General features: G+C 41.3%; 1 protein-coding gene across 1 annotated transcript in view; it reads left to right on the plus strand.

Moving 5' to 3' along the window:
* Znf652 (zinc finger protein 652) overlaps window positions 1-27,525 on the plus strand; it is a 56,477-nt gene that overhangs the window by 16,013 nt on the left and 12,939 nt on the right. Inside the window, exons 2-5 of the mRNA XM_051205390.1 lie at window positions 21,570-22,724; window positions 24,990-25,137; window positions 25,408-25,523; window positions 25,953-26,097. Of these exons, the coding sequence (XP_051061347.1) occupies window positions 21,825-22,724; window positions 24,990-25,137; window positions 25,408-25,523; window positions 25,953-26,097 (1,309 nt within the window). The 5' untranslated portion in view covers window positions 21,570-21,824. The remainder of the gene's footprint in view (window positions 1-21,569; window positions 22,725-24,989; window positions 25,138-25,407; window positions 25,524-25,952; window positions 26,098-27,525) is intronic.

Genomic DNA, 27,525 nt, shown 5'->3' on the forward strand with positions numbered 1-27,525 from the left:
CCAGACTCACTACATTAATTTGAGTCATTCCATTAAGCAGATGATTTTATGGAAGAGAGGGAAGGAATTGGTAACATCAAATAGACTTGGCATTGTAAGATTATATTTTTATTTTCTGTGAGTGTGTTTGGAGGCCAGAGGACAGTTTTGGGCAGTCAGTTCTCTTTCCACCATGCGGTTCTGAAGATCAGAAACAGGTTAGCTTGGTGGCAAAGTACTTTTACTTTTGAGCCATCTCACTGGTCAAAGATGTGCTCCTCCCAGACTTACTTATTTTATGTGCATAGGTATTTTGCCTACATGTCTGTAAGTGTACCGCAAGCATCCAGTGCCCAGTGGAGGCCAGAAGAGGGCATCGGAGTACGTGGAACTGGAATTGCAGATGGTCACGAGCTACCTACCATGTGTGCTAAGAACCAAATTTGGGTCCTTTGCAAGAGTAACAAGTGTTCTTAACTACTGAGCCAGATCTCCAGTTTTCATTATGGATTTATAAAAATAATTAATTTGGGACTGGAGAGATGGCTCAGAAGTTGGGAGCACTGGCTGCTCTTTTGGAGGATCTGGTTTCGATCCCTAGTGCCCATGGCAGCTCACAGTGTCTGTAATTCCAGTTCCAAGGGATCTGACAGCCTTCAGACCAATGCACATAAAATTAAATAAATTGTTCTTTAAAATATGAAAACTTTAAAATTATTTTTTATTTTATGTGTAGATTGATTATTTATTTATTTGGGACAGGGTCTCACTATATAGTTCTAGCTGGTCTGGAACTCACTCTGTAGACCAAGCCTGCTTCAAACTCACAGAGAATATCTGCCTCTACCTCCCAAATTCTGGGACGTTAAAGATAGTGTGTATGAGCTGGGTGGTGGTGGCAGCTCATTCAGGAGGCAGAGGCAGGGGGATTTCTGAGTTCAAGGCCAGCTTGGTCTACAGAGTGAGTTTTAGGAAAGCCAGGGCTACACAGAGAAACCTTGTCTCAAAAGAACCAAACACACAGAGTGGAAAAAGGGACTGTATGGATGTTTTGCTTGTGTTGCCTGCATGTATATCTGTCTACTATATGTGTGTGGCATTACAGGTGGTTGTGAGCTGCCATGTGGGATCTGGGAATTGAACCCATGTTCTAAAGAAAGAGAGCCAATGCTCTTAACTGCTGAGGACTCACTCCAGCTCCCTTTATTATTTTTAAAAACAGGCTTTCATTTAGTCCAGGTTGGTTTTAATGCCTTATGTAGACAAAGCTGACCATGAACTTCTTACCTGAGTGCTGAGATTATAGGCTGCAGCTATGCTCAGGGCCTTCTGCTTGCTAGGCAAGCGCTCTGCCAACTGAGCTCCAGCTCCAGCACCAGCACCCCCCTTTTTTTTTTTTTTTTTTTTGTAAAAAGCTTTTTAAGCATTCTAGGAAACAATGACATAGGGACGAATTTACAGTTTCATTAAAAAAGCGGCAGGGGCGGGGCCCAACAGTAAATCTGAAAGTACATCTTCCATTTTCGGAGTCAAAAAGCAGAAAAGAAGTTTGGCAGTTGTCGCATATGTCAGTGAGACTAATGAGCGTGAAGTTGTCCTGACTGCGTGTTGTAAGTGCCTTGGGCAGAGCATAGCATTGGGTGTTTGGGGCACACGCTTCTTTCTCTTAAAGAGCTCACAGTGGGAGAGACGAAAGTAGAGAAAGCCAGTTGTCATCCGAGTGCTGAGGTGAAGGCTGAGGCTGTATGGTGGACGCTGGCTGGGGTAAGCTCTCTGTTAGAACTCTGGGAAGGAGGAGGTCTGCTCTCCCTCCTTTTCCCAGAAGGCAGGAAGCTCCTCCAGACCTGATCATGAAAGCTTCGAGGACAAGGCACCATGAAGCTGCAATTGGAAGAGTAGCTAGGCCTTTATGGCAGAGGCAGATGGGGAAAGACTCTCTGTAGAAGGGAAGAAGACATGCTCACAAAAATTACTTTGGGTTTCATTGTAATAAATATTTTTCTCTATTATAAAGTTTTATCCCCATATGTTTCTAAATTATGACTTTGGAGGCTCTCAAAAGACATAATATTGGTGTGGGGGGAGGTAGCAGCACACACCATTAATCCCAACACTTGGAGGGGCAGAGGCAGGTAGATCCATCAGTTAGAGGCCAGCCTGGTCTACAGAGTTCCACCCTGTCTCACCACAAAGAGAGGGAGGATAGTGCTTTGGGAGGAAAATAATACAATCTTAGCACTCAAGAGCCTGAGGCAGGAGGGTTGTGAGTTTGCTTAAAAAACAAACAAACAAAACCAAAATAAATAAAAACAAGCAAGCAAAGATATAAAACTCTTATATTACAAAAAATTCTCAAGTATAAAAAAAATAAAGAGGGAGAGGGAAATGTAAATTTAGACATTGGTGGCTCATATCTGTAATCCCAGCACTCGGGAGTGGAGGTAGCAACATCCCAAAAATGATCACCAGTTCAAGGCCAGACTGGAGTGAGGTCCTCCCTCTCAAAGGGATGGAGAGGAGGAAGGAAGGGAGAAAAGGGAAAACTTAATATATCTATCTAGCCAGTTACAGTTTCACTTACCCATATATGGGATAGTTTTGCTTATGAATATTTATGTTCCTTATACTTCTCAACCTATGGCCCCTATCACTAATTTGAAGCAATTTCAGATATTATTTGTTTAACAATATAGGAATTCTTTTTTAAAAAGACACCTGCCAATCTGGGGGTGGAGCTCAATTGATAGCATGTTTGTTTGCCTGACATGCTTGAAGCTCTGAGTTTGATCTTCAGCACCACATAAAACTGGGCTAGTAGTACACACTTGCAATCTTGGTATTCAGGAAGTAGAGGCAGGAGGGTCAGAAGTTCAAGGTTATCTTTGACTATATAGTGAGCTCTAGGCCATCCTGGGCAACATGAGACTAACTCAAAAAAAAAAAAAAAAAAAGAAAAAAGAAAAAAAAAGAAAAAGAAAAGACAACTACCATTATTGTTGTACTCAAAAACAAACTTTCTGATTACCTTTAATCTTGGCATTTGGGAGGCAAAGGCAGTCAGATCACTTTATTTTGAGACCAGCCAGATCTATATAGAGAGTTCCAGACCAGCATAGTAACATGGTGATACTGTCTCAAAATAAAAAAGCAGGCCTAGGAGGAGGGGCCGCTGCAGGTCAGTTAACCCATTAGTTAAATCCCTTTAGTTCTCTAGGCTGGTTGACTGTGGTGCTTCCCCTTGCCCCCACCTTTACAGTTCTGTTGTTGAAGAATTCGGTCATTTGTTGTATAGTTTCCTATTCTGAATTTTGCTGATTGTATTCATTTGATGTCATGTGACATACTCCGCAATTCTTTTTATGGCCCACAATTTGGTTTCAGCTCGCCATGCTTGATCAGATTACGGTTCAGTTCTTGCCTGCCGTGGGGAAAGATTATTTAATAGGCAATAGCATGCAGTTCTAGCAGGAAACATTCTTTCTTTCTTGGTATTGTTACCCAGCCCTTGATTAGCATTGCCTAGCTATCCATCAGGAGTTTCAGAGCTATGTGCAGTTGTATAGTTCCTCCTTCATTTATTTGCTGGAGTACTAACAAAAAGAAATTTCTCCCTTTCTGGTGGTGATTTCCTCCCTACAAGAATATCCTTCTCCAGAAGAGGAGAGGAAACAGGAAAAGCGCCAGGTGCAGACCCCCCAGTTCTTGCCTTATGGATGAGAAATGCTAGGGTGCTCTAAAATCACCTGTCTTCAGCCATGCACAAATGATAAGTCTCGAGTGTTGGCTGCTCCACTGTCCTCTGTCAGCCCACAGGCAGGAAATCAAGGCTGGAGAAAGGATGCTCCTTCAGGAGGAAGCAGCACTATCCCAATTAACACCTTTCGGATTAAAAAAAAAATGTAGTCAGGTATATTAGCTCATTCTGTAAGCCCAGAAGTAAGGCTGAAACAGGAGAATGCAGGTTCAGCCTGGACTGCATAGCAAGACCCTATCTCTAAATTAATTGAGGATATTAATTTATTTTCAAACTGCACATAGCATCCATTCTGGGTAGCACTGGGAAATTCCATTTCCTAAAAGAAATGCCTGTCTCCAAAAAAAAGCTATGTGCCTCTAGGATTTACCTGTAAAGTTTTGAGCTTTAAAAGTTATTAAACCAAGCACAGTGGTGGTGGTGGCAACACATGTTTTTAATCCTAGCACTTGGGAGGCAGAAGCAGGTGGATTTCCATGAGTTTGAGGCCAGCTTGTTTACAATGCAAGTTCTAAGACAGCTGGGGCTACACAGAGAAACCGTTTCTGTCTCAAAAAAGAAAAAGAGAAAAGGGAAAAGAAAAGGTACATTTTTGATATAATCAAAATCAGATTTTATTTACTCACAGGGGTAGGTAGGGTTTGAATTGTGCTTGCTTGTGTGTGTATACTACATGTGGAGGACAGATGTCAAACTCAGCTGTCCTTCCTCCTGAGCCATCTACCTAGTATTTTGAGACAGTGTCTCACTGGGACCCAGCACTTGATGATCATTAGGTTAGGCTGGCTGGCAAGTGAGCTCCAGGGATCATCCTGTCCTGTCTCTGCCTTTTTAGTACTGAAATTATAAACATGCACTAGCCTTTTTTGTTTGTTTATTTTTGTTTTTTTTCCAGACAGGGTTTCTCTGTCTAACAGCTCTGGCTGTTCTGGAACTTGCTTTGTAGACCAGGCTGGTCTTGAACTCACAGAGATCTGCCTGCCTCTGCTCTCAAGTACTGAACTAAAGGTGAACACTACCAGCAGGCTTTTACACGGGGGACTGTACTCAGGTCTCCATTGCTGAGGTAGCACTTTACCAACTGAACTGTCACCTCAGTCCCCACAGACTTTATTCTTGATTCTAGAAAGGGTTTGATTTCGTTATGTAATAGGTGTGTGTGTGTGTGTGTGTGTATGTATGTTGTATGCATGTCTATATAAGTATGCGTGTATCTGTATATCAAAGTGAGTAATCTAAAATAATGTTTTATATAATTTTAGAAATCTTATATGTAGTTAGTTGTTCTGTATTTTAATATTTGCCTAATATGGTTCAGACCCTGGTTTTGAACCCCAGTACCACATACAAATAGAAAGAAAAGAAAAAGGAAGAAGTGAAAGTCTCAGGTAAAATAAAAACTGAAGTGAAAGATAAGAATGATAACCAAGCATTGGTGGTAGATGTTATCCCAGCACTTAGAAGGTAGAGCCAGGCTTCAACTACATAGTGAGTTCAAGGTCACCCTCACCTACAAAGAGACCTTGTCTAAATAAGGAATCTATAGGTAGGTAGGTAGGTTAATCATAAGCATGATCATGCATGCCTGCAGTCCCAGAACATGGAAACTGAGGTAGGAAGCTTATGATTTTGAGGATAACCTTGGCCTCATACTAAATGAGGCCAGCTTGAGCTATGAAAAAAAAAATTTGTCTTAAAATTATTATTATTATTATTATTATTTGGTTTTTCGAGACAGGGTTTCTCTGTGTAGCTTGGAAGCATTCCTGGAGCTGGCTTTGTAGACCAGGGTAGCCTTGAACTCACAGAGATCCGCCTGTCTCTGTCTCCCAAGTGCTGGTATTAGAGGCCTTCGCTACCTTCACCTGGCTAAATTTTTTTTCAAATGTCTGGAGAAATGGTTTTTGTTCTTACACAGGACCCAGGTTCAGGTCTTAGTACTCGCATGATAGCTCACAGCCTATCTGTCTGTAACTCCAGTGCCAGGAGATCTGGTGCCCTTTTCTGAATTCTTTAGGCATCAGACATGCATGTGGTGCACATACATGGAGGCTAAACACTCATACAACAAAATAAACAGTCCTTTAAAATTTAAATAAAAAATTAAAAAATGAAAGAAAACTGGACATGGTTTGTATACTTTTAATACCACCATGCAGGAAGCAGAGGTAGGGAGGTAGGTGTGTGTGTGTGTGTGTGTGTGTGTGTGTGTGTGTGTGTGTGTGTGTGTGTGTGTGTGTGTTCTTTGTGAGTTTGAGGTCAGCCTAGTCTACATCATAAGTTTCAGGCCACCAAGAACTGCAAAGTGAGAATGTGTCTTTAAAAAAAGTAAATGAAAGGAACATGTTTTACAGACCTTGAAGATGTTAAAAGAGGCAGAGATAGAAAATTCCTAAAGACTGGAAAGATGAAAAACAGCATGCTGTGGCTCTGCCAGATGCCTGCATATCAGATCCCAGCATTCACATCAGGTGTCTCACAAATGCCACCAGCATTTGTAACTCTAGCTCCAGGAGGTTCAAGGGCACTTGCACACATAAAGGCATTCTAATTCATATTGTCATTCTATCATCCACCCATCCATCTACCTACCTACCCATCCACCCACCCCACCCACCCATCCATCCATCCCTATCTCTCTCAAGCACATTTAAGAATCATTTTATTTTTTAACATGTTTGGGTGTTTTGTCTTCATATATCTCAGAACCATGTTTTTTAAAGAAGGAATTCCCATGGTTTGTGCTAGTGTAAGAATTCTTTGGTTTCAGAAGATAACTATATTTAAAGATATTATAGCAAAAATCCTCCTTATTCAAGTTTTCCTTCATTAATGGAGGCCAGCAAGGTGTGGTGACACATTCCTGTGTGTTCACATCATTGCTTTTATGTTTGGCTATAAACTAGGTTGTTATGACAAAGCAACTTTAAAACAAAGAAAAGTGATCCTGTGAGATGGCTCAGCTAGTAAAGGTGCCTGCTACCAAACCAAATTACTTGTCCCTCTGGCAACTTGTCCTCTGACTGTCACACTCGAGCCATGACATACATGCTAGCACACATACAACATACACTAAATGAAATTTTAAAAAAATATGTAAAAACAGTTTTTTTAAAAAGCAAAGTATTCAGCCAGGCAGTGATAGTGCACACTTTAATCCCAGCACTCGGGAGGCAGAGGCAGGCGGATAGGATCTCTGTGAGTTTGAGTCCAGCCTGGTCTACAGAGTGAGTTCCAGGACAACCAGGGCTACACAGAGAAAACCCCACTCAAAAAACACAAACCAAAACAAAAAAAAATTAGCAAAGCATTGACATTTTTACTAATTGTATCTGTTCATAACAAACATTGTGAGGGGTTAGAGTGTTCTTTAGATTAATACAGGTACTGTGTATTTATCACAATGATAAATGTAAATTAAAAATCATTTCAGTAAGTGTTTCCTCCACCTGCTCTTTTGCAAGCCAGAAGTGTCTGTTCACTTACTCTGGCTCAATGCCTTTGCTGTTCACCGAGATACTTTTAGATATTTCTGTGCAGCTAAAATATAAATGTCTAAAGCATAAATGGACACTTATTAAAAGTTTATCTTATATTCTGAAAGTAATTTCTTTGGGATATATGAAGAGGTCATAGAATGAATAGATTGTTCAATACAGAAATACAGGTATGTATGAATTTATTTCTTAATGAAATGTTTTGGGGAAAGATGAATAAGAATTCTGTGTGGAGGACTGGAAATGTAGCTCAGTGGTAGAACAATAGTCTTGCATGCTCAAAATTTAGAACTATTTCTAGTACTGCAATTAAAACCCCCAAACAGTCCGGCCAGTGGTGGTACACACCTTTAATCCCAGTACTTGGAAAGCAGAGGCAGGCGGATCTCTGTGAGTTCAAGGCCAGCCTGGTCTACAGAGTGAGTTTCAATACAGCCAGGGATAGCAAAGAAACCCTATCTTGAAGAACAAAACAAACAAACCAAAAACAGGGTCTAAAGAGATGGCTCATCAGTTAAGAGTACTGGCTGCTCTTACAGAAGACCCACATTTGGTTTTCAGCACCCACACGGCAGCTCACAATCAACTATACCTCCAGTTCTAGGGAATTTGATGCCCTCTTCTAAGGACCATCCCCTTCTTTTGAGAGAACCTTGTCTAACCTGTAACTCACGATGCAGATCAAGTTGGCCTCGATTTTTAGACATCTGCCTGTCTCTGCCTCCTGAGAGGCTTACAGATGTGCATCATGTCCAGCTTGATGCCCTCTTCCGGGCTCCACTAACATCAGATACACACTCTTGGTAAACAGACATATATGGAGATAAAAGGCCCATATATATAAAGGAAAACACTCTGTAAGGAGTAGGTTTTTCCCTGCCGGTCTGTAACACACACAGGCAATATAAAACAAATTTGTATGTTCGAACATCAGGTTTCCTAGCTGAAGTTATTCATGAGCAGTTGTGAACAAAATAGCCAAGGATAAGTCTGTGTATAGAGAGGAAGTTACCCCTCTCCCATTCTTCACCCTACCCCCAGCATATGCACAGCCAAGCAGATCATTACATCATCACAGGTTCTGCCTTTAGCCTCCAGTTAAATTTCATTGTTAGGTCAAGAATAGTGAACAGGTTTGTCAGTGCATGTCTGCATATGCACTTGCACACGTGTGCTTTTTTTCCCCAGAGAGAAATCTTGAGCAAAGTTGTGGCACGGGAATGTGTTGCTGGCCCTCCCTGGGCTCTCTGCGTTACCTGTTATTTGGCATGTAATGAAGGAAATCTTGCTCGAAAGTCACAGCTCCCTTGAGGACAGCAGATGCTCCACTCAGAACGAAACTAGGTTACTGCTTCTGCAACATGCGGTGGTTTGCATCAAAAGCTGTCTTGGTCTTAACTTTGAGATTATCCTTTCTCTTTGAAGTGGTCAAATTTTAATTTTAAAGTTTGTCTTAGTCACTGTTCCATTGCTGTGAAGAGACATCATGACCATAGCAACTCTTATAAAAGAAAGCATTTAATTGGGGGCTTGCTTACAGTTTCAGAGGTTTAGTCCTTTGTCATTTTGGGGGGAAGCCTGGTGTCATTCAGGCAGCTACTGTAGCAGTAGCTGAGAGCTACATCCTGATCCATATGCAGATAGAGAGTGAGTCACACTTGGGCTAGCTTGGGCTTTTGAAACCTCAAAGCCCACTCCCAGTGACTCAGTAAGGCCGCACCTACTCCCAACAAGGCCCAAACTCCTAATCCTTCTAATCCTTTCAAAGAGCCCCACTGCCTGGTGACTAATCACTTAACTATATGGGCCTAGGAGGGTCATTCTCATTCAAACCACCACATTCTTTCCCTGGCTCTTTAGGCTTGTAGAAGTGATGCCAGGAACTGGGGCACCATCTTGCACTCATGCTGGGAACTGGGCAAAGGACAAAGCATGTTTTAAGTTGGTATGGCAGAAAATTGGGGACAAAAATGGGACTTGAATTTTATCACTAAATCAGAGTCGAACTAATCCTAAAGACTTCCAGTTGATGATGAGGGTAAATTTCCCTTATTTTCAAATTGCTTTAAAGTAGATTTACTATTATCTGAAACTCAAAACATCCAAGTTCATCTAATCATGTCTGTGAAGGTAAATTAGACACTTCTTTTTGTTACTGTTTTTGTTTACTGTTTTGTTTTAATGATAAAAACAGAAATAGACCTAAAAGGGAAGCTTCTGGAAAAGCTACTTGCCCTTCCCTGTCTTTTATCATCCTTCAAACTTGACCTTGGACTGCTGCCTGGCCTTACAGTTCAGGGCTGGGTCTCTAAAGGCATCCTTGTTGACAACAGTTTTGTCCAAGGGGTTATCCACACAGTACCTTGTGCTCATGAGATGACTGTAGTTACAAACTTTAACAAAGGACGTGATGGTAAGTGTGGTCTGAGGTGTTCTTCAGTTTTCTTCATGATGACAACTTTGCATCTGGAGTAGATCCAGCCAGGAGCAGCTCCACTCTCCCATGTCGACAGCAAGCAGCCAGCACCCAGCAGAAAAGAAATGGCACTTCTGAACTGTCAAGTAGTCAGATGAGCAGACAGGTCTCCAAGTCAGGGAGAAGTAAAGCCATGTGTGCATACTGATTGTCTCTGACTTACAATAACTCAAAAATTTTCAACTTTATTATGACAGCACAAAACTTGTTTTCAGTAACCACATACAGTACCCTGGCACTGAGATGGCAGAGGCAGTCAAATGTGTATGAGTTTGTGGCCAGCCTGGTCTACATAGTGAGTTTCACTTCAGCCAGAACTACATAGAGAGACCTTGTCTCAAAAAATAAATAAATAAATAAAATAAAAAATTTAAAAAAATTGAAACATTCTAAAATTTAAAACCATTCTTTATAAACTATAAGGACTTCTGAAGTTGGACTAAATGCATTTTTAAATTAGGATATGTTCTACTGTGGTTTAGTGATACAATTCAAGACCCATGGTGGCTCATGCCTTTAGTGCCAGCACTCAGAAGGCAGAAGCAGGCATCTCTCTGAGTTCTAGGGTGGCCTGGTCTATAAAGCAAGTTCCAGGACAGTCAGGGCTACACAGAGAAACCCTGTAACAATCAAACCCTCCATTTTTCTGTCCCTGCTCTACTTTTGTAACCATATCCTTTACTAGCCCCTCGGTTTATTTAGATGGACTGTGTCTTGGTCTGTTCCTAAGTAGACTATGCTTTATCAAGAGCATGTCAGCTTTCTGTGAACCTCCTCTGAGCCTGGAACATCTTTTAATTCCCTCTGCTTCAGATCTCTCCATTCTTCAGAACCCAGCCAAGTCCCAAGCTCTTCACACAGACTTCCATCATGTCCAGTTCATTATTTCACCCCCTTCAAATAATGTCATTGACAATCATGACTTATTTTGTGTATGTAGGGTTTGCTTCCTGGCAAATTTTAAGCTTGTAAAAATGAAGATCAAGACAGTGGTTGGGTGTGGTGATGCACATTGGAGACAGAGGTGGGTAGGTGTCTCTGAGTTTGAACCTACCTATTGTGTATAGGGAGTTTCTGTCTTAAAAAATAAATGAATGAATAAATACATACTGTACTTATTAGCAGTAATAAGTAAAATCTTCATCTTAGACTTTGTGTAAAGAGTAGTCAAAGGTTGTACATTCACAAGTGCAGGAATTGAGCAGGAAATACTTGCTGTATAAACCCATCTTATGTAACATGAAAAAATAAAGGGACTCAGAGACTGATAATTGGGGTTCAAGATTTAAGCTGAAGATCAGAAAAGCAAAGTAGCTGGTTACTAGCTCTTACTCTACCTTGGAGTGGAAGGTAATCCTGGCTCCACCAAACCTCAGACTGTAACCTCTCCTCAGAGTGCCTGTAGAATCTTGACACCTGTCCTCAATGTGGCTGAAGAATGAATGCCTGGTACTGACCTTGCTCCTGTCTCATATACCTCCCTAATGCTGGGATTAAAGGCATGTGATCCCAGGTGCTGAAATCATCTTTGTGTGACCTGTTTATCTTTAGGACTGGATCAATCTTGTGTATATGTGGTGGCCTTGGATGTACAGAAATCCATCTACCTCTTAATCCTGAGTCCTAGGATTAAAGGTGTGTACCACCACCTCCTAGCTTCTGGCTGCTGGGATTAAAAGTTTGTGCCTGGCTTCTATGGTTTGTGTCTGACTTTGCTTTCTGACTCCTCGGGCAAGCTTTAATAAATCATAAATAATAAATCACTACAATCTTATCTATAGCTTTACCTTTATAAAGGAAGAGAATTAAAAAGCAACTGTTTGGAAGAAAGAGAAGGTGTGATAGTCTCACATACATGCCTTAGGCCGAGTGGCATCAATTTCAGTAATAGTCCATTTTTAACACAGTGATATCCAGTATTGCGAATGATTCATTAATGTCTGGGGCCTGCGAAGATGGCCCAGTGGTTAAGGACACCTGCTACTCTTCCAGTGACCCACGTTTGGTTTTTAGGGCACACATGGGATGGCTCACAGTCTCTTGTAAGTTCAGCCTCAAGGGATTCAAAACCTTCTTCTGGCTTCCACAAACTGTGTATATGTAACGTTCACTTACACACAAAACACATGTGTGAATGCCACCACCGCCTGGCTGTTCAGCTTTTTATTGTACTAATTACAGCAATACATCTTCACACAGTGTACAAATACCCCTCAACACATAAGTAATAATAAAAATTTTCAAGTAAGATTCACTAATCATAGTTAGTGTAACACCCCAGACTTCAGTGTCAGCCCCTCCTCTACATTCACCCGTCCTCTCCCAAAGGAGAGAGGTGGCATTGGAATGGTTTCCCAGCATCCACCAGGCAAGACCTACTTTGGTGGGTTTGCTCAAGCTGTTATTTTCCATGGTCTCAGGCTCAGCTATTGTTTGTCATCTAGTTTATACTTGATGAACAATCCAGGGGATCAAAAATACTATTTTTATGTGAAATATTGTGTTACTTTCATATAATCTTTGGATTGTTCATGTTCAGACAGTATATTTTTAATTATTTTTATTTATTTGTTTTTCAGTACTAGAGATTGAACCCACCTTGTATATGCTAGACAAGGTAGCTTATTACCACTGAACTACATCTCAAGCCCTTTCTCAAGAGGTAATTCATATACCATAGTACCATTTTAAATGTATAGTCTCAAGATGTAATTCATATACCAGAGGATCATTTTAAATGTATAGTTCAGTGTTGGTTTTGTTGTTGTTTTAGTGTATTCACAAGACTATCTAACCATCACCAATACCTAATTCCTAACATTTTCACTGACCCTGGAGTCCATTAGCGGTGATTGCCATACCTCTGTAACCATAGCTCCCACCGGTCGCTGATTGACTTTATGTGTCTGTGGATTGGTTTATTCTGGCCATTTCACATAAAAAGAGTCTTCCAATCATGTGGATGCTTGTATGTGGTATGATGCTTTCAGGGTTCATTCATGCTAGACTGAGCATCAGAGCTCTTCTTGTTGGATGTCTGACACTATTGAACTATATGATTATGCACCTGCTTACCCAGCTAATGGGTGTGTGATATTCCTATGAGTGTCTGTGTTTGGGTTTTTGAGTGTGTGTTTTCCAGTCCTAGATAATGTACTTAGAAGTAGAAATCATCCAGTAACTCTTTGCTTAACCTTGTTAGGACTTACCACACTGTTTTCTAAAGTGTATCATTTTATATTTACCAATAATGTATGGAACTTATGCTTTCTTCAACTCTTGTTTTACCGTTAAAAAAAAAAAAAAAAAAAAAAAAAAAAAAAAAAGACCAGGCTGTGGTGGCACACACCTTTAATCCCAGCATGTGGGAGGCAGAAGCAGGTGGACCTCTGTGAGTTGGAAGCTAGTCTGGTCTACCGAGCAAGTTTCAGGCCAAGGCTACACAGAGAAACCCTGTCTCGAAACCTGTCATGGAAAACAAAAACAAAATTATAGTCCTCTTAGTAAATATGAAGTAGAATCTCATTGAGATTATTTACATTTTTTTTTTTTTTTTTTGCTTTTTTGTTTTTTCCCTTCTACATGTTAACTTGGGAGAAATAACTATTCAAATATTTTCCCTATTCAATCTTTTTTATTTTAATTAGATAATTTTAAATTTTATTTTAGCCAGGTGTGGTGGCAGGCAATTTTGTCCCATCACTGGAGAGCTGGAGAGACAAGAGGCAGGCAGATCTCTGAATTCCAAGCTAACCTGATCTACAGAGCAAGTTCCAGGACAGCTAGGGCTACACAGAGAAATCCTGCCTTGAGAAAAAATATTTTAAAAGTTTTCAATTATTACTGTATTATGTGTGTGATTTGCCTACATATATGTCTGTGTATCATGTGAGTACCTGCTGAAATTCAGAAGGCTTTGGATCTTGGGAGCTTATGTTACAGATGGTTGTCAGGTGCTGGGAACCAAACTCAGGTCTTCTGCAAGAGGAGCCAGTGTAACCACTGAGCTATTTCTCTAGGCCATATTGATATTTTTTGGAGGCAGAGTCTTATTTGATCCAGGATGGCTTTGAATGTTCTGTAGCCTAGGCTGACCTTGAATTGCTGATCCTCCTGCCTTTACTTCCTGAATGTTGAAATTACAAGTGTGCACTATTATGCCTTGCTCCTTTTTTTTTTTTGGTCTGTCTTTTTATTGTTGAGTTGTGAGAGTTCCTTGTGTGTTCTGGATACCAGACTTTTATCAAACCTATGACTTATTAATAAATCCTTTTGATTCTATGTGTTGCTTCTATTCTCTATTCTCTTGATAATTATATATATATATAAATATTATATATATTAATTTTGGTTTTTAGAGACAGAGTTTCTCTGTCCTGGAACTAACAAACTCACAAAGATCCACCTGCCTCTGCCTCCCCAGTGCTGGGACTAAAGGTATGTACCACCCACAACCCAATTAACATTATTAATTTTAATAAAGTTCAATTTGCAGTTTTCCTTTGGGAGTTTGTAGTTTTTCCTTTCCTTTTGTCCTCCACCTCTTCCTCCTCTTTCTTTCCCTCTATTCCCCTTTTAGTTAGGCTCACAGTGTGAGCCATCATAGTTGGCTCATCATAGCAGGGAAGGTGTTTGAACAGAAGCAAGAGGTGGCTGCCACACTGCAGCCAGGAATCAGAAAGATGAATGTCTTTGCTCATCTGACGTCCTCCTTTTTATTCAGTTGGGACCACATTCCATAGGATGGTGTCACCCCCTTCCAGATGGATTTCCTTAGAAATGTCCTCAAAGACATAGGTGACTCCAAATTCAGTCAAGTTGACAGTGAAGATTGTCACTCCTTGTTAGTTTGACATTTGAACACATCACTGTTATGCCATAATTCACCAGTTCTCCTTAAAGGTTTATGAGTATCTCATAATGCAAAGTGCATTTCACTCACCTATAAAAGTTCCCAAACTATTAAAAACTGTAATATTGTCCAAAAACCCAAGTATAGACTCTTTTGAGATTCAAAGAAATGCCTTAATTGTGAACCTGTAAAGTAAAAACCAAATTATGTACTTCCAATATACAAAGGCACAGAGTAAACCTCTCTAAGGAAAGTATCAGACCAAAACAAAGCAGAAACCCAACAAGACAAACACACTTTCTGGATAGGGATGGGATCCTGTGGGCTCCAGTGATATTGGGTAGCCCTGGTTTTGAGCTCTGTTGCAGGTAGCACACATAGTCTATTTCCTGGGTTGGTCCCATCCTGTCTGTGGCTTTCTTTGGTAGCTATCTTACAACCCTAGCATCTTCATTATCCCGTTGCCTTCATTGAAAATTAGGCTTCACTTTCTGTGCACTTTAATGTCTGAACCTAGGAAAGCATTTTCTAGGGTGTTTCCAAAGGTGGAGATGGCTCTGCAGCAGCCCCACCTTTCAGGTGACCGACCTGTCCTGGAACTTCTTTGCTATTGTGCCACTCTAACAGCGTGAGGTTTCTCTTCAGTGGTGTTAATCTCTTTAACAGTTTTCTCTGCACCTGCCTTGTCTGTGTCACAGCTCTTTTCAAGCAATATGCTAATCATGTTTTTTCTGCTTTCTCTCACTGTAGCTGTGACTAAGAGAAGTAAGCCGGAACTGTGCCACAACCTGGGTATTTGCTAAGTTAGCATTTCTTTCTCAAAACTATTTAGTTCGTTCATTTGAATTCAATCTCACTCTGATTTTCAGGACATGGGAAGAATGCAGCCAATTATTTGCCAGAATGTAACACAAAAGGTCACTAGCCCAGTTCCTCCAGACCCCGCCTTCATTGGTTGCATTGGTATCAAGCTCTGGTCTTCCAAACTCCCATTAGGCTGTTTACAGCATTCTAGGATTTCTCGGCCTACAGGGCCAAACTGCCACATTCCTCTCCCAAGCCAGTTCCCAGGACCAGAGAGTAACAGGTTTTATCCCAGCAAAAGCCCCACTTCTCCATAGACTGCTCTCATTGCAGAGACAAAGCATTGGCTGAAACATCTTAAGGAAGGGAGGTTTCTTCTGGCTTAAGTTCGAGGGGAAACAGTTCATGGCATGGAAGATTTGCTAGTTGGATGATGGGTGGCTAATCATGTGTCAGCAGCTAGCTAGGAAGCAGATACAAACAGGGAGGTGAGTGGTGTGTGTGTGTGTGTGTGTGTGTGTGTGTGTGTGTGTGTGTGTGTAAGGTGGGGTAGGACAGGACCTCAAACAGGGAGGTGAGTGGTGTGTGTGTGTGTGTGTGTGTGTGTGTGTGTGTGTGTGTGTGTGTGTAAGGTGGGGTAAGACAGGACCTCCTGGAATGTAGGCTATGTGTGAACTTGCTTTTAGCCAAGAATAACCTTGACCTGCTCATGCTCATTCCTACTTTCCATACTCTGGCCTCTACTGGTGGAACTCACTTTGTGTGTACATGCCCATGCATGTAGACACTCAGATGTTGGTGACAGGTGTCTCCATTAACTGCTCTCCGCTGTATTTTTGAGACACTGAACCTGGAAATAACTGACTTGGCTACACTGGCTATCCAGCAAGCTTCAGGGTCCTGTTTCTACATCCCCAGTATTAGGATTATAGACCCCACCACTGTGCCTGGCTTTTAAAACAAGGGTGCAGTGACTGGTTTTTGACAAGGATTTCAAGCGGTCTCCTTAGCCCCTGCCTTTTTCACTTTTCTTTTTCTTACTTTATCTCCTCATTACTATGCAGCGGAGTGTGCAGCATACTATACATAAACCTCAGATCTGCATGCCCTTAACACTTCTAACATCACTAGGAAAGACCTCCTCAAACAGTGGGAAAGGGAGCCAAAACCCAGTCTGCTGTATAGCACAAAAACTTGGCCTGTGAGGTTGGATTCAGCCTTCGTAATAGCCTTTGGGGAGCACCCTGAGAATGGGTGAGAATTAATTGCCTTGTCTGGGGTCATAGACCTAGGTAGGTAGCATATTGGGGTACACAATAAGCTCTTGAAGCTGTACCTTGCTTCCTGCTGACATTATAGCATGGCTGTCAGCCATGTTCTAACCTTTCTGTATATGATTTCAAACTTGATCTCCATTTATATTGTTGTTAATTCATTTCTGACCCACATATGTGCTGCAGAAATAAGAAAAGTGGGTAGGGATCTAAGGGGGAAAAAGACGGAGAACAACTTGGTTTGTGTGCTTTGTCCACACTACAGATAAGAAAAGATACAGTATGATTTTTTATTATCTTGGAGCTTGGGGCCCTGATTGGTGAGTTTTTAGAAGTGGGAAGCAACCTGGACACTGCATATGAAAATTTCTGTGCTCATTTTTGGGGGTACAGCAGCCAGTGCTCTGAACTGCTGAGGCATTTCTCCAGCCCATTGGTTAACAATCTTAAAGACGGACTACTGCTTTAAAAATTGCATCCTACAAAACTACTGTTGGTCATGGCCAGACTTAGCTCTGCCAATACCCCAGCATCAAACTAGATATATAGGTAAAAATGATTTTGACTTTGGGATTGTCCTTCGGCCCCTTCCTTCTGGGCACACAGGTGGGCAGAGCCACATTATGTTTCCTTCTGGTCCTTGAGAGGTGTTGAATTGTAAAAGAGCCTGAACCTTGTCATATTTTAATAGAAGCTATATCAGTAATACACACAAAATTCCTTACCTTAAAAATAAATAGTTCCTTTGTTTAAAACATACTTCTGCCTGTAGATGATTGTGGATAGAACTGAATAATGGAAATTGCTTTGAACGTTCCTTGGGATCCCGTAGGTCTCAAAGTGTAGCTTACTTAGTATTTGATTGCATCTTTGGCCCAAGCTGGTTATTTGGTGTAAGTTACAGTTGCTTAAGCTGGCTGTGTGATGAGTAATACATACTTGGTTTTGTTGTTGTGTGGAAATGTGGAGACTGTTGGTGCTTGCAAGTCATTGGTAGTACCAAAGCAGCTCTGCTTTGTCCTCTTCTAGCCAGCTTGCCATAACTCCTATAGCAGTACCTAACAGATGGAAAGCACCTCAGTGTTCAACCAGGGTGTGACAAAGTGCTTTGCATAAATGCAAATCCTTGTGATTATTTTATAAACCAGAGAATTGGCCAAGCTTTACGATTTTGTAGTTTGCTGCCTTGGCTCCCATTTTTTGCATTGGTAGACTATAAGGTATAGATTGTTGGTACATTTTAGGATTGACAGTAACAAAATCAGGTTAGAAATTAACTCTACTTTTAGGTCCCTTTATGAACCTAGTTGGTCACAGCTTTTCTTCCCTAATATGATGATTTTTTTTATGTAGAACAGGTCAGAGAGGCCAAAGTGACTCCCATTACACTTGTTAAAGTTACATAGCAGTTCAGCATCAAATGTATTGAACAATTATTAAGGTCATTTTTAAGAAAAGACAACATAGCAAGATTTCATTTATTTAAGGCAAGTAGAACAGATTTTGTTAAGACGCCATGAGTAGTAGCCACACCTTTAATCCTACCTTGGGACCAAGGTGGCCTAGTCTGCATTTTGAGCTCCAGGAGAGCCAGGGCTATGTAGTAAGACCCTTGTCTAAATTAAAAGAAGTGGGGGAAAAAATAAGATTTAGTTATTTTTAATTAATTAAAAATTAACCCCAAGGTTTTGCAGTAGGTTCAAAGTAGATAGTAATAAAATTTTCTTCAGTATCCATCACAAAACAGGCATTCAGTAAACCTGGCTCCCTTCCTTCTGTTAGCTAGACAGGACAGCTCCTTAAGTGTTATTCTTTTGACTCGGCTGTTGGGTGGCTGGCCAAACAGCAACATGAGGCATGTTGCAAACAAATTGTATGTCCTTCTGTTGTGGAATATTATTTTAAGGTGTGGTACATTTGTTTATGCGGTGGAACAATTGTTTTAATGATGCAAAGATGTGTTATGTTCTTTTTGTTGCATTCCTTTAACTCTGTGAAGCTGTGATTCTTTGCCTAAAACACCTGATGGTCTAATAAAGAGCAGAATGGCCAATAGCGAGGCAGGAGAAAGGATGGGTGGGGCTGATGGGCAAAGAGAATAAATAGGAGAAATCTGGAAAGAAGGAGGAGGAACAAAGAGAAGGGGAGGAAGACATCAGGGTTCAGCCACCCAGACAGCTACGGAGTAACAGTGAAAGTAAGGTATACATAGCAGAGAAAGGTAAAAGCCCAGAGGCCAAAGGTAGATGGGCTAATTTAAGTTAAAAGATGACTAGAAACAAGCCAAGCTAAGGCTGGGAATTTATAAGAAAGAATAAGCCTCCATGTCATGATTTGGGGGTGGTCCCCCCCCAAAGAGCAAAGAGTTAAAAGCAAAGAATAAAAACCCAACATTTTAGTGTACCAATGTGGCGGGGGGGGCTATGCTTCCATGTAGGGCCTGAAAAATCTTAAAAAAAAAAAAATATATGGCTCCTTTAAGATTTTCTGCTGGACAGTGAGCCCCTGAGCAGCCAGTACAGTGCCTGCCACAGTGCAGAGCACTGGCATTCCATAGCTGGGGAGGTTAAATGCAGTTCCTGGTCATGCGCCTTTGACCAGGCTGCAAGCTTTAGGCTTGGCTCTCATGAATCTAGAAGTGGGTAGAGGCAGCTGAGTGAGCCACAGAGGATCCAGATGTGACTTAACAGGCTAAAGTTTGCTCATACAGTCAAAACAAGGCTGAAAGATACACTTAGTGAAAGAGTCTAAATGGGGGACTGGAGAGATGGCCTGCTCTTCCAAGGTCTTGAGTTCAATTCCCAGCAACTACATGGTGGCTCACAACCATCTGTAATGAGATCTGGCACGCTCCTCTGGCCTGCAGGCAGACATGCAGGCTGAACCCTGTACACATAATAAATAAATCTTTAAAAAAAAAAAAAAAAAATCCAGATGGAAAAAAAGCTTTAAACAGGTGTCCTAGTGTGTTTTACAACGTGCATAGGCTTGCCTAAGAATGAAAGAAAATGGGCATAAGCAGTTATAGAAATAAATAGTATTGTGTTGATTTTGAATGTTTTGAATGCTGACAAACAGCAGCTGCTTAGAGACATGAGAATGAAAGAGGGACTGTTGAAATAAACCAGTGCGTGTGTGTGTGTGTGTGTGTGTGTGCGCACACACACACACACACACACACACACACACACACACACACATTTAGGAATGCCTTAACTTTTAAAATAGTTTAAAAAATGTATTTGTCAAATGAAAGTTAAGTTAAAAATGCTTTGGAGAAGAGGTTTTGCTTTTGTTTCCACGGGAAACAAGAGGCTATAGATTTGTTTCAGGTTAATATGGATGGATTTGAGCAAGGGAGACCTACAGGTGTTATCTATCAACAGAGGTCTTCTCAGGACTTGGTCATTTGTAAGGAGTAAGGAGTAAGGTTTTTCCGCCCGCCCCTGGTCTGGTCCTGCTGCCATGCCGCCAGCCCCACATAACACACCGAGACTCTGTATTTGATATAATGCTGTTGGCATTTACTTGTTTCTTATCAGCTAGCTCTGTCTTAAGTATTAACCCATTTCTATGTATTTCCACGTGGTTTCACCTACTGGGGAGTGGGGCAGGCATCTCGTCTCCCCAGTCTCTCCATCTTGACTCCTCCTTTCTGCTTCCTTCTTTCCTCCTTGTCTCCTAGTCCCTCCTATCTTCCTTTCCTATTGACCAACAGTGCTTTATTCATTAACCAGTATGAGAAACATATATACAGAATGGCATCTCCCATCAGTCATTAGCTCAGATTTTCACAGGGACCCTAAAGATACTTGGTTCACAGACAGCAGGAAGCCGTTTGTAGAACATGACACCTACATTCTCAAGAGGAGGTGTGGGTTTGGGGGGCTTTTGATTATTTGGTGGGTCATGAATGTTTGTTATAATTTAGGGTAACATAGAAATATAGATAAGAAGACAACTATTAATCTCAGATATTTTGCTTTGGCATATTGATACAAGTTTAAAGTTAACTTTGTTACACTATATATGTTTCTACTTTTGTTTGGGGTATTGTGCTTATACAGCTCATTTAAAAATGCAATGTATAAATAAATAAACTTGAGTTCACATTAGGTATGTTTCCAAGGTTAAATAGGTATATTTCAGATAGAATGATTTTTAAACACTTCAAAGACCTGTGGAATATGGCATTTAAAATGCTTTGTTAACTTAGGGTTTTTCACCCTTCTGATTTTTTTGTAATGGATGGTTTTAGTTTTCTTAGAACCACATCGACCTAGTGGTTACTAATTCTCAGAATTTTGGCTTCTCAGCAACTGACACATGAAAAATCACTCAGTTGTAGAGTGGGTCTAGTGAGCTGTGCAACAAATGTCAGGATGCTTCAGCTTTATCCTGTAGACCTGAAGGCACTGTATTTACAGTTCATTTATAACTGCTGAAGCCCAGGACAGTTTTCTTCTGTGATTATGCCAGTTGGCTGCTTTATTTCCATGCTCTACAGTGCTTGTTTTGCCACCTTTGTGGGTTCTCTGTCACATGTAGCAGCTGATCCTGGAGAAAACTGCCTGCATGAGTCCCTTGAGGGTTCCATGGCCTCTTGTATCATTAGACTGATGTCAGTAGTCCTGCAGCATCCAGCATGGCAGACATCATGCAGTACTAGGTATTTATTCATTAAATATGCTATAGTAAGCTCTGATGATATCTTGGTAAATTTAACAGATGGGGCTCTTGGCTGATAAAATTTACATTCTGACTGAAAATGGGAACTCACACAGCTTATAAAATAATACTAATCCCAAACCGTTTGAGGACTATAACACAGCATGGTGTATGGAGTTTGATTTTAAATTTCATATGTTGTGAGAAACACATGGCCTAAGAAGGAAATGGTGGTATAACTTTTCCCATTTTCTTTCTCTTGTAGATAAGATGTTCCAAGTTCCTTGTAGCTCCCTTCGGAAGAAAATCAGGAGTGCTTCGAGCTCTTGCCATGAGAACAGCCCTGTCTGACTTTCACGTTGGTGCTGCAGTACTGGAAGACTCGCACACCAGCTCTGGGAGTTTCTCGTTTCCACTGGAGTGGTTTGTTCTCTGTGAATGGAGAAAGATTTGAGTCTTAATTGCCCTGTTTTCACAGTTTTCTCTATAGCCGAAACTCTATAGTTGGAACTACTTCCCAATGAGCTACCCAGCCAGTCCTTGTCAGGAGCTGGCTGAGAACTGTGCAGTACATGCCCCAGGAATGGCACAGGAAGAGAGCCATCGGAGTCAGGCGCCACCGGCCTTCTACCATGGTGCCAGCCAGGAGCTCGACCTGTCCACCAAAGTGTACAAAAGGGAGTCTGGAAGCCCTTATTCTGTGCTAGTGGACACCAAGATGAGCAAACCACATCTCCACGAGACCGAGGAACAGCCATATTTCAGGGAGACAAGGGCGGTGTCTGATGTGCACACTGTCAAGGAAGACCGGGGGAATTCTGATGACACGGAAGAAGAGGAGGAAGTCTCTTACAAAAGGGAGCAGATCATAGTGGAGGTAAACCTTAATAATCAAACATTAAATGTATCTAAAGGGGAAAAGGGTGTCTCTTCTCAGTCCAAAGAGACTCCTGTTCTTAAGACAAGCAGCGAGGAAGGGGAGGAAGAGAGTGAGGAGGAGGAGGCCACAGACGACAGCAATGACTACGGAGAGAACGAACCGCAGAAGAAAAAGGAGAAGCGAGTGGAGAAAGCCAGGGTTACACAAAGGCGAACTCGAAGAGCTGCCTCTGCTGCCGCAGCTGCCACTTCCCCTATACCTCGCACAACCCGGGGCCGTAGGAAGAGTGCAGAGCTACCTAAGCGGAAGAAGCGGGCCACCAAGGAGCCCAAAGCTCCAGTCCAGAAAGCTAAGTGTGAAGACAAAGAGACCCTGACCTGTGAGAAATGTCCCAGGGTCTTCAATACTCGCTGGTACCTGGAGAAGCACATGAACGTAACTCACAGGCGCATGCAGATCTGTGATAAATGTGGCAAGAAGTTTGTCCTGGAAAGTGAGCTGTCCCTTCACCAGCAAACAGATTGTGAAAAAAACATTCAGGTAGGTTTCACCACCAAGAGGGCAAACTTTCCAGGATAGAACCTGGCTGTTCAGAGTCATCTGGTGTCTGCCCAAGACAATAAACACAATAGAGGCTGAAGGGACAGATTTCACCAATTTATCGTTTTTAGACGCTGCTGCTTGGGTCTTTTCAAAACCAAAGCTTAATCCTGTATTTCAAAAGCATTACACTTAACTGACGCTGGACTAGAGGGAACCCAGGTACACTGGAAGGGGGATCTGTTATAGATGATTGACTGAGATGTAAAGTCAGCGCCGACTTTGCACTGAGAGTCACTGTTGTAGGACCTGTGAGATAATTCGTTCTGGCATCTTCTGTCAAGGTGGCAGATGTTGAGTGAAGGTCAGGAGTAGAGGAAGGTTCCTTTCTATTTAAAGGATGCCAGAGTCTAGTGCAGCTGCTGGGGACAGAAACCATAATGACTCAGACCTGTGGAAATGGAAGATCTCCAGCAGTGAGTTTCCTTTCACCCGTGGAGAGATGGCAACACTAAATGTGTCAAGAGGCGAGCCCATGGGAATATGCAAACTTTAAACAGAGGCGAGCTGTTTGAAAATGTTGCTTTTATCTGACAGTAGGTTACGTAATGTTGCTGTACAGTATTAATGTGACAAAACAAGGTATTCAAACCAGGCTGGTATCTTGGAAAGACTGTATTATGACAGGTTAAAAGGTATTGAATGCATTGCAGCTATACTGGTTTGTGCACACGTTTATATATAAATGTATATTCATATGAGGTAAGTCTGTTATGTTTCCATATGTATAGTAATCTACCATTGTTTTACTTTTGGTTTGGGAACTGCTAATAGTGACTACCTGTAATTTTCTCTTTTTGACAATTGTTTTTAAGTCAATGACAAGGTCAGTGGCTTCCTTTAAAAAGAGGTTTTTTTTTTAAAAAAAGAATCCACTGATTTGACTTGTATATCATGACTTGATCAAGACATGCTGGGTAATCAATTAAAAGAAGACTCCTCGGTGTTCTCCAGCCTGGACAGGAATTGGTTCAAGTGTGAGTTCAACCGAGCATTGTACAGTGCTGTCCCCTAGAGGTCAAATGTGGATTTCATAATGGCTCCTTACTGAAAAGATGTTGTTCATTCTGTCTCTAGGAGCTGCATATTTTGGGTGTTTTCTTTTTTCTTTTCTTTTTCTTTCTTTTCCCTTCCCCTCCCTCCCTTCCTTCCTGTAACATGAATTTGCTTAAGTTACAGAAAACAAGTTTTTTTGTTTGTTTTTTGTTTAATGAGCGTCCATGCTTTTCCTCATTATAGTATGTTCTCTTTTGTGCTTACTGTTGTATGGGTTCTGTTGAATGAAAACCTTTCTCATTCCTAGGCTGATAAGATGGCTCAATAGTTAGGGACACTGGCTGCTCTTTCAGAAGACCTGAGTTTGTGCCCAGTACCCATATGGCAGCTCCTGACCATCTGTAATTCCAGTTCCGGGGGATCCAGCCCCCTCTTCTGACCTCCTTGGGCACCAGACACACATACATACATACATACATACTGCAGGAAAAACACTCACATACATAAATAAAAATAAATATTTTTTTAGAAAGGAAACCCTCTATATTCCTAAAGAATCTTAAGCTGTTTCTTTGTACAGCTCCTGATAATCCTGGCAACCTCATAATAAGGGGAAATTAACCCTTGCAGAAAAGGTGGCTCACAGGGTGGTCTGTCCTTTCCAGGGCAGTGTCCACTGGGCACCTAGTCTCTATGCTCTTGGGCCCTTCTCATGGGCAGTACAGTGGCACTCGAGGCTTTAGTGACTGAGTTCTCTAAGTTCATTCCTCAGAGCCTGGCACTTGTCAAGGAAATAGAGGCAGGATCATGACCTGAGGCTAGCTTTGGCTAAATAGTATATTTGTGCTATATAGTGAGACACCCTGTCTCAAAATAAACACCAACAACTATATATAAACACCAAAATGGATATTCTGCTCATAAGTACAACACTGAAATGGTAATAGCAAGTAGTTCTTTGTGGAACTTTCCACCACTTTCCTTAGATTCTGCTATCGTTTGCACATTCTCATGTATCTAAAAGATGGATCTGGGAAAATAGAACATACAGATGTTGGTGTTAGAATATGGACTCCATGGAGGAATAGTTTTTGTCACCTTTCTGACCATGTACCAGGAAGCTAAAGTAGATCCATTTCATCTGCCAGGAGGCAGGGTAGCCTCCTGAAGCCTTGATAAATAAAGACTCTTTCTGTTTGTCCTGCTCAGTGCGTTTCCTGTAACAAATCCTTCAAGAAACTCTGGTCCCTTCATGAACATATCAAGATTGTTCACGGATATGCAGAAAAAAAATTTGCCTGTGAGATTTGTGAGAAGAAGTTCTATACCATGGCTCATGTTCGGAAACACATGGTCGGTAAGTCTTGTCTGCCTCTCTACTCTCTGCCTGTGGTAGTCTATTGGGCAGGCTATGTAGAGCCACTGTACTTCGGTCTGTGGTCAGTTTTCACTCATTGAGAATTAGTGCAGTCTGTCTTAACCATCACCAAGTTGGGTCCAGTCCTCACCCCCTCCCCAGACTCTCTTTGGCATTACTGTTAAAGTGTCACACCTTATGCCATCTGTCTCTTCCAGTATGGGTTTTTTGGTGGAATCATTTTGAGTTTAAATGCATTCTGTGTTACAGCACATACAAAAGACATGCCGTTTACATGTGAAACCTGTGGAAAGTCTTTCAAGCGGAGCATGTCACTCAAGGTGCACTCCTTGCAGCATTCCGGAGAGAAACCTTTCAGATGTGAGGTAAAGAACAAGCCACACACAGGCTAGATCCAAGGCTAGTGCAGCAGGGAGAACGGAGTACAAAGTGCAGAGCACAAGCAAAGGCTATGTACCGCTGAAGCTTCAGGTGTGCACCAGGTTTGGAGTTCTCACTGCTAGGAAGAGAAATGTCCTGTTAGCACACATTTGAGTCTTTTAGGTTAACCTGGGAATAATGTGCAGTAACTGACTTTTCTTTTTCAGTGATTCAGGGAAGTTGAATATCAGTCAGTGATAATTACATGAGAAAGTTTCCCTTGTATTCATAACAGCTGCAGGAACAGAAAGTCCAAATAGCTGCCATAAGCAGTTTGTGTTTTGAGTATGAAAATAAACCTATAAGCCAGTGAGGGTGGGCTGGAGTGATGCTCTGTGCTTGGCATCCAGTACGATCCTCTGTGTCCATTGCAGAACTGTGATGAGAGGTTCCAGTACAAGTACCAGCTCCGCTCCCACATGAGCATCCACATTGGACACAAGCAGTTCATGTGCCAGTGGTGTGGCAAGGACTTCAACATGAAGCAGTACTTCGATGAACACATGAAGACACACACTGGTAAGGGTTTCTCGGCAAAGGTACAGAGCTCTTGTTGGTAGTCATCTGTGGCTCTCTGTCTTTAAACCCAAGTCATAAATTTGTGTTGTTTTCCTGTTTTTCTGTGTCTTGAAGTGAAGTCTTGCTGTGCAGCTCAGGCTGGTCTCAGACTCACAACAATCCTCCTGCCTTGATCTACCAGGCTCTGAGGTCAGAGGTGTGCACCACCATGCCTGGTGCAGATATGCTTTGTAAGTGAAAATCTTACCATAAATAAGCCTGAGATATAAGAGTTAATTTATAATACTGAAATTTTCTTTCATAACTATTTTTAAAAGAATTACTAATGTGACTACCTTTTGAGGGTTTTTGTTTTTTGTTTTGTATTTTGTTTTTTAAGACAGACTGTCATACTAGGATTGCAGGTACGTGCCACCATTCCCAATTATAAATGACTTGTTTATTTTGTCTTATTTTTTGGGACAGGGTATCTCTGTAGACCAGGCTGGCCTTGTCTCTGCCTCTGGAGTACTGGGATTAAAGGCAAGGGGTTCCACACCCATCCCTCTCAATATTCTTAGAGTTGATTGGATTTGATTTACCAGAATTCAGTACTGTTCAAGAAATGGCATTAAATGCATTTTAATTCTCTCCGTCTTTGGAAGGATATTGCTCCTTTTTTTTTTTTTTTTTTTTTTTTGAGACAGGGCTTCTCTTTGTAGCTCTGGTTGTCCTGTCTAGACCAGGCTGACCTCAGACTAAGAAATCCACCTGCCTCTGCTTCCTGAGTGCTGTAATCTGTGACTAAAGGCTTGTACCACCACTGCATGGTGATAAGAATCTTATAAATATTTAATTATTCAGATTCCGGAGACCTGGTTAAAATAATAGCTTCTTTTACACTAGCACTGTGCATAGCCGACTTTGATAGTCTACCAACTGAACTTTATCTGCAGCTCCTAAAATTTTATTTTGTGGTTATAGTTATTGCATAAAATTTTATGATTAGTATTGCTTGGTCAATAAGCAAGAAATGTTTCTTCCAAAATAATACAATTCACTTAGGTTTTTCTCTTTCTCATTATCAGAATAACACATATTTAAGGTTTGTCCAGAATGATGGCTCCTAACTTTAATCCCAGCACTTGAGAGGCAGAGGCAGTGGATCTCTGTGAGTTCAAGACCAGCTCACTCTACATAGCGTGCTCTGAAAATTAGTAACTAAATAAAATCTCACCATAGAGAGAGTACCAAGATTTAACTAAATAACATTTTGGCTCTTTTAACCTTTATTACTACTACTACTACTACTACTGTTGTTGTTGTTGTTGTTATTATTATTATTATTGTGGGGGGAGTGTTTCAAGACAGGGTTTCTCTGTATAGCCCTGGCTGTCCTGGAACTTATCTGTAGACCAGTCTAGCCTCAAACTCAGAAATCTGCCTGCC

This window comes from Phodopus roborovskii, unplaced genomic scaffold, assembly GCF_943737965.1.
Source record: "Phodopus roborovskii unplaced genomic scaffold, PHOROB, whole genome shotgun sequence".
In the NCBI taxonomy this organism is placed as follows: Eukaryota; Metazoa; Chordata; class Mammalia; order Rodentia; family Cricetidae; genus Phodopus; species Phodopus roborovskii.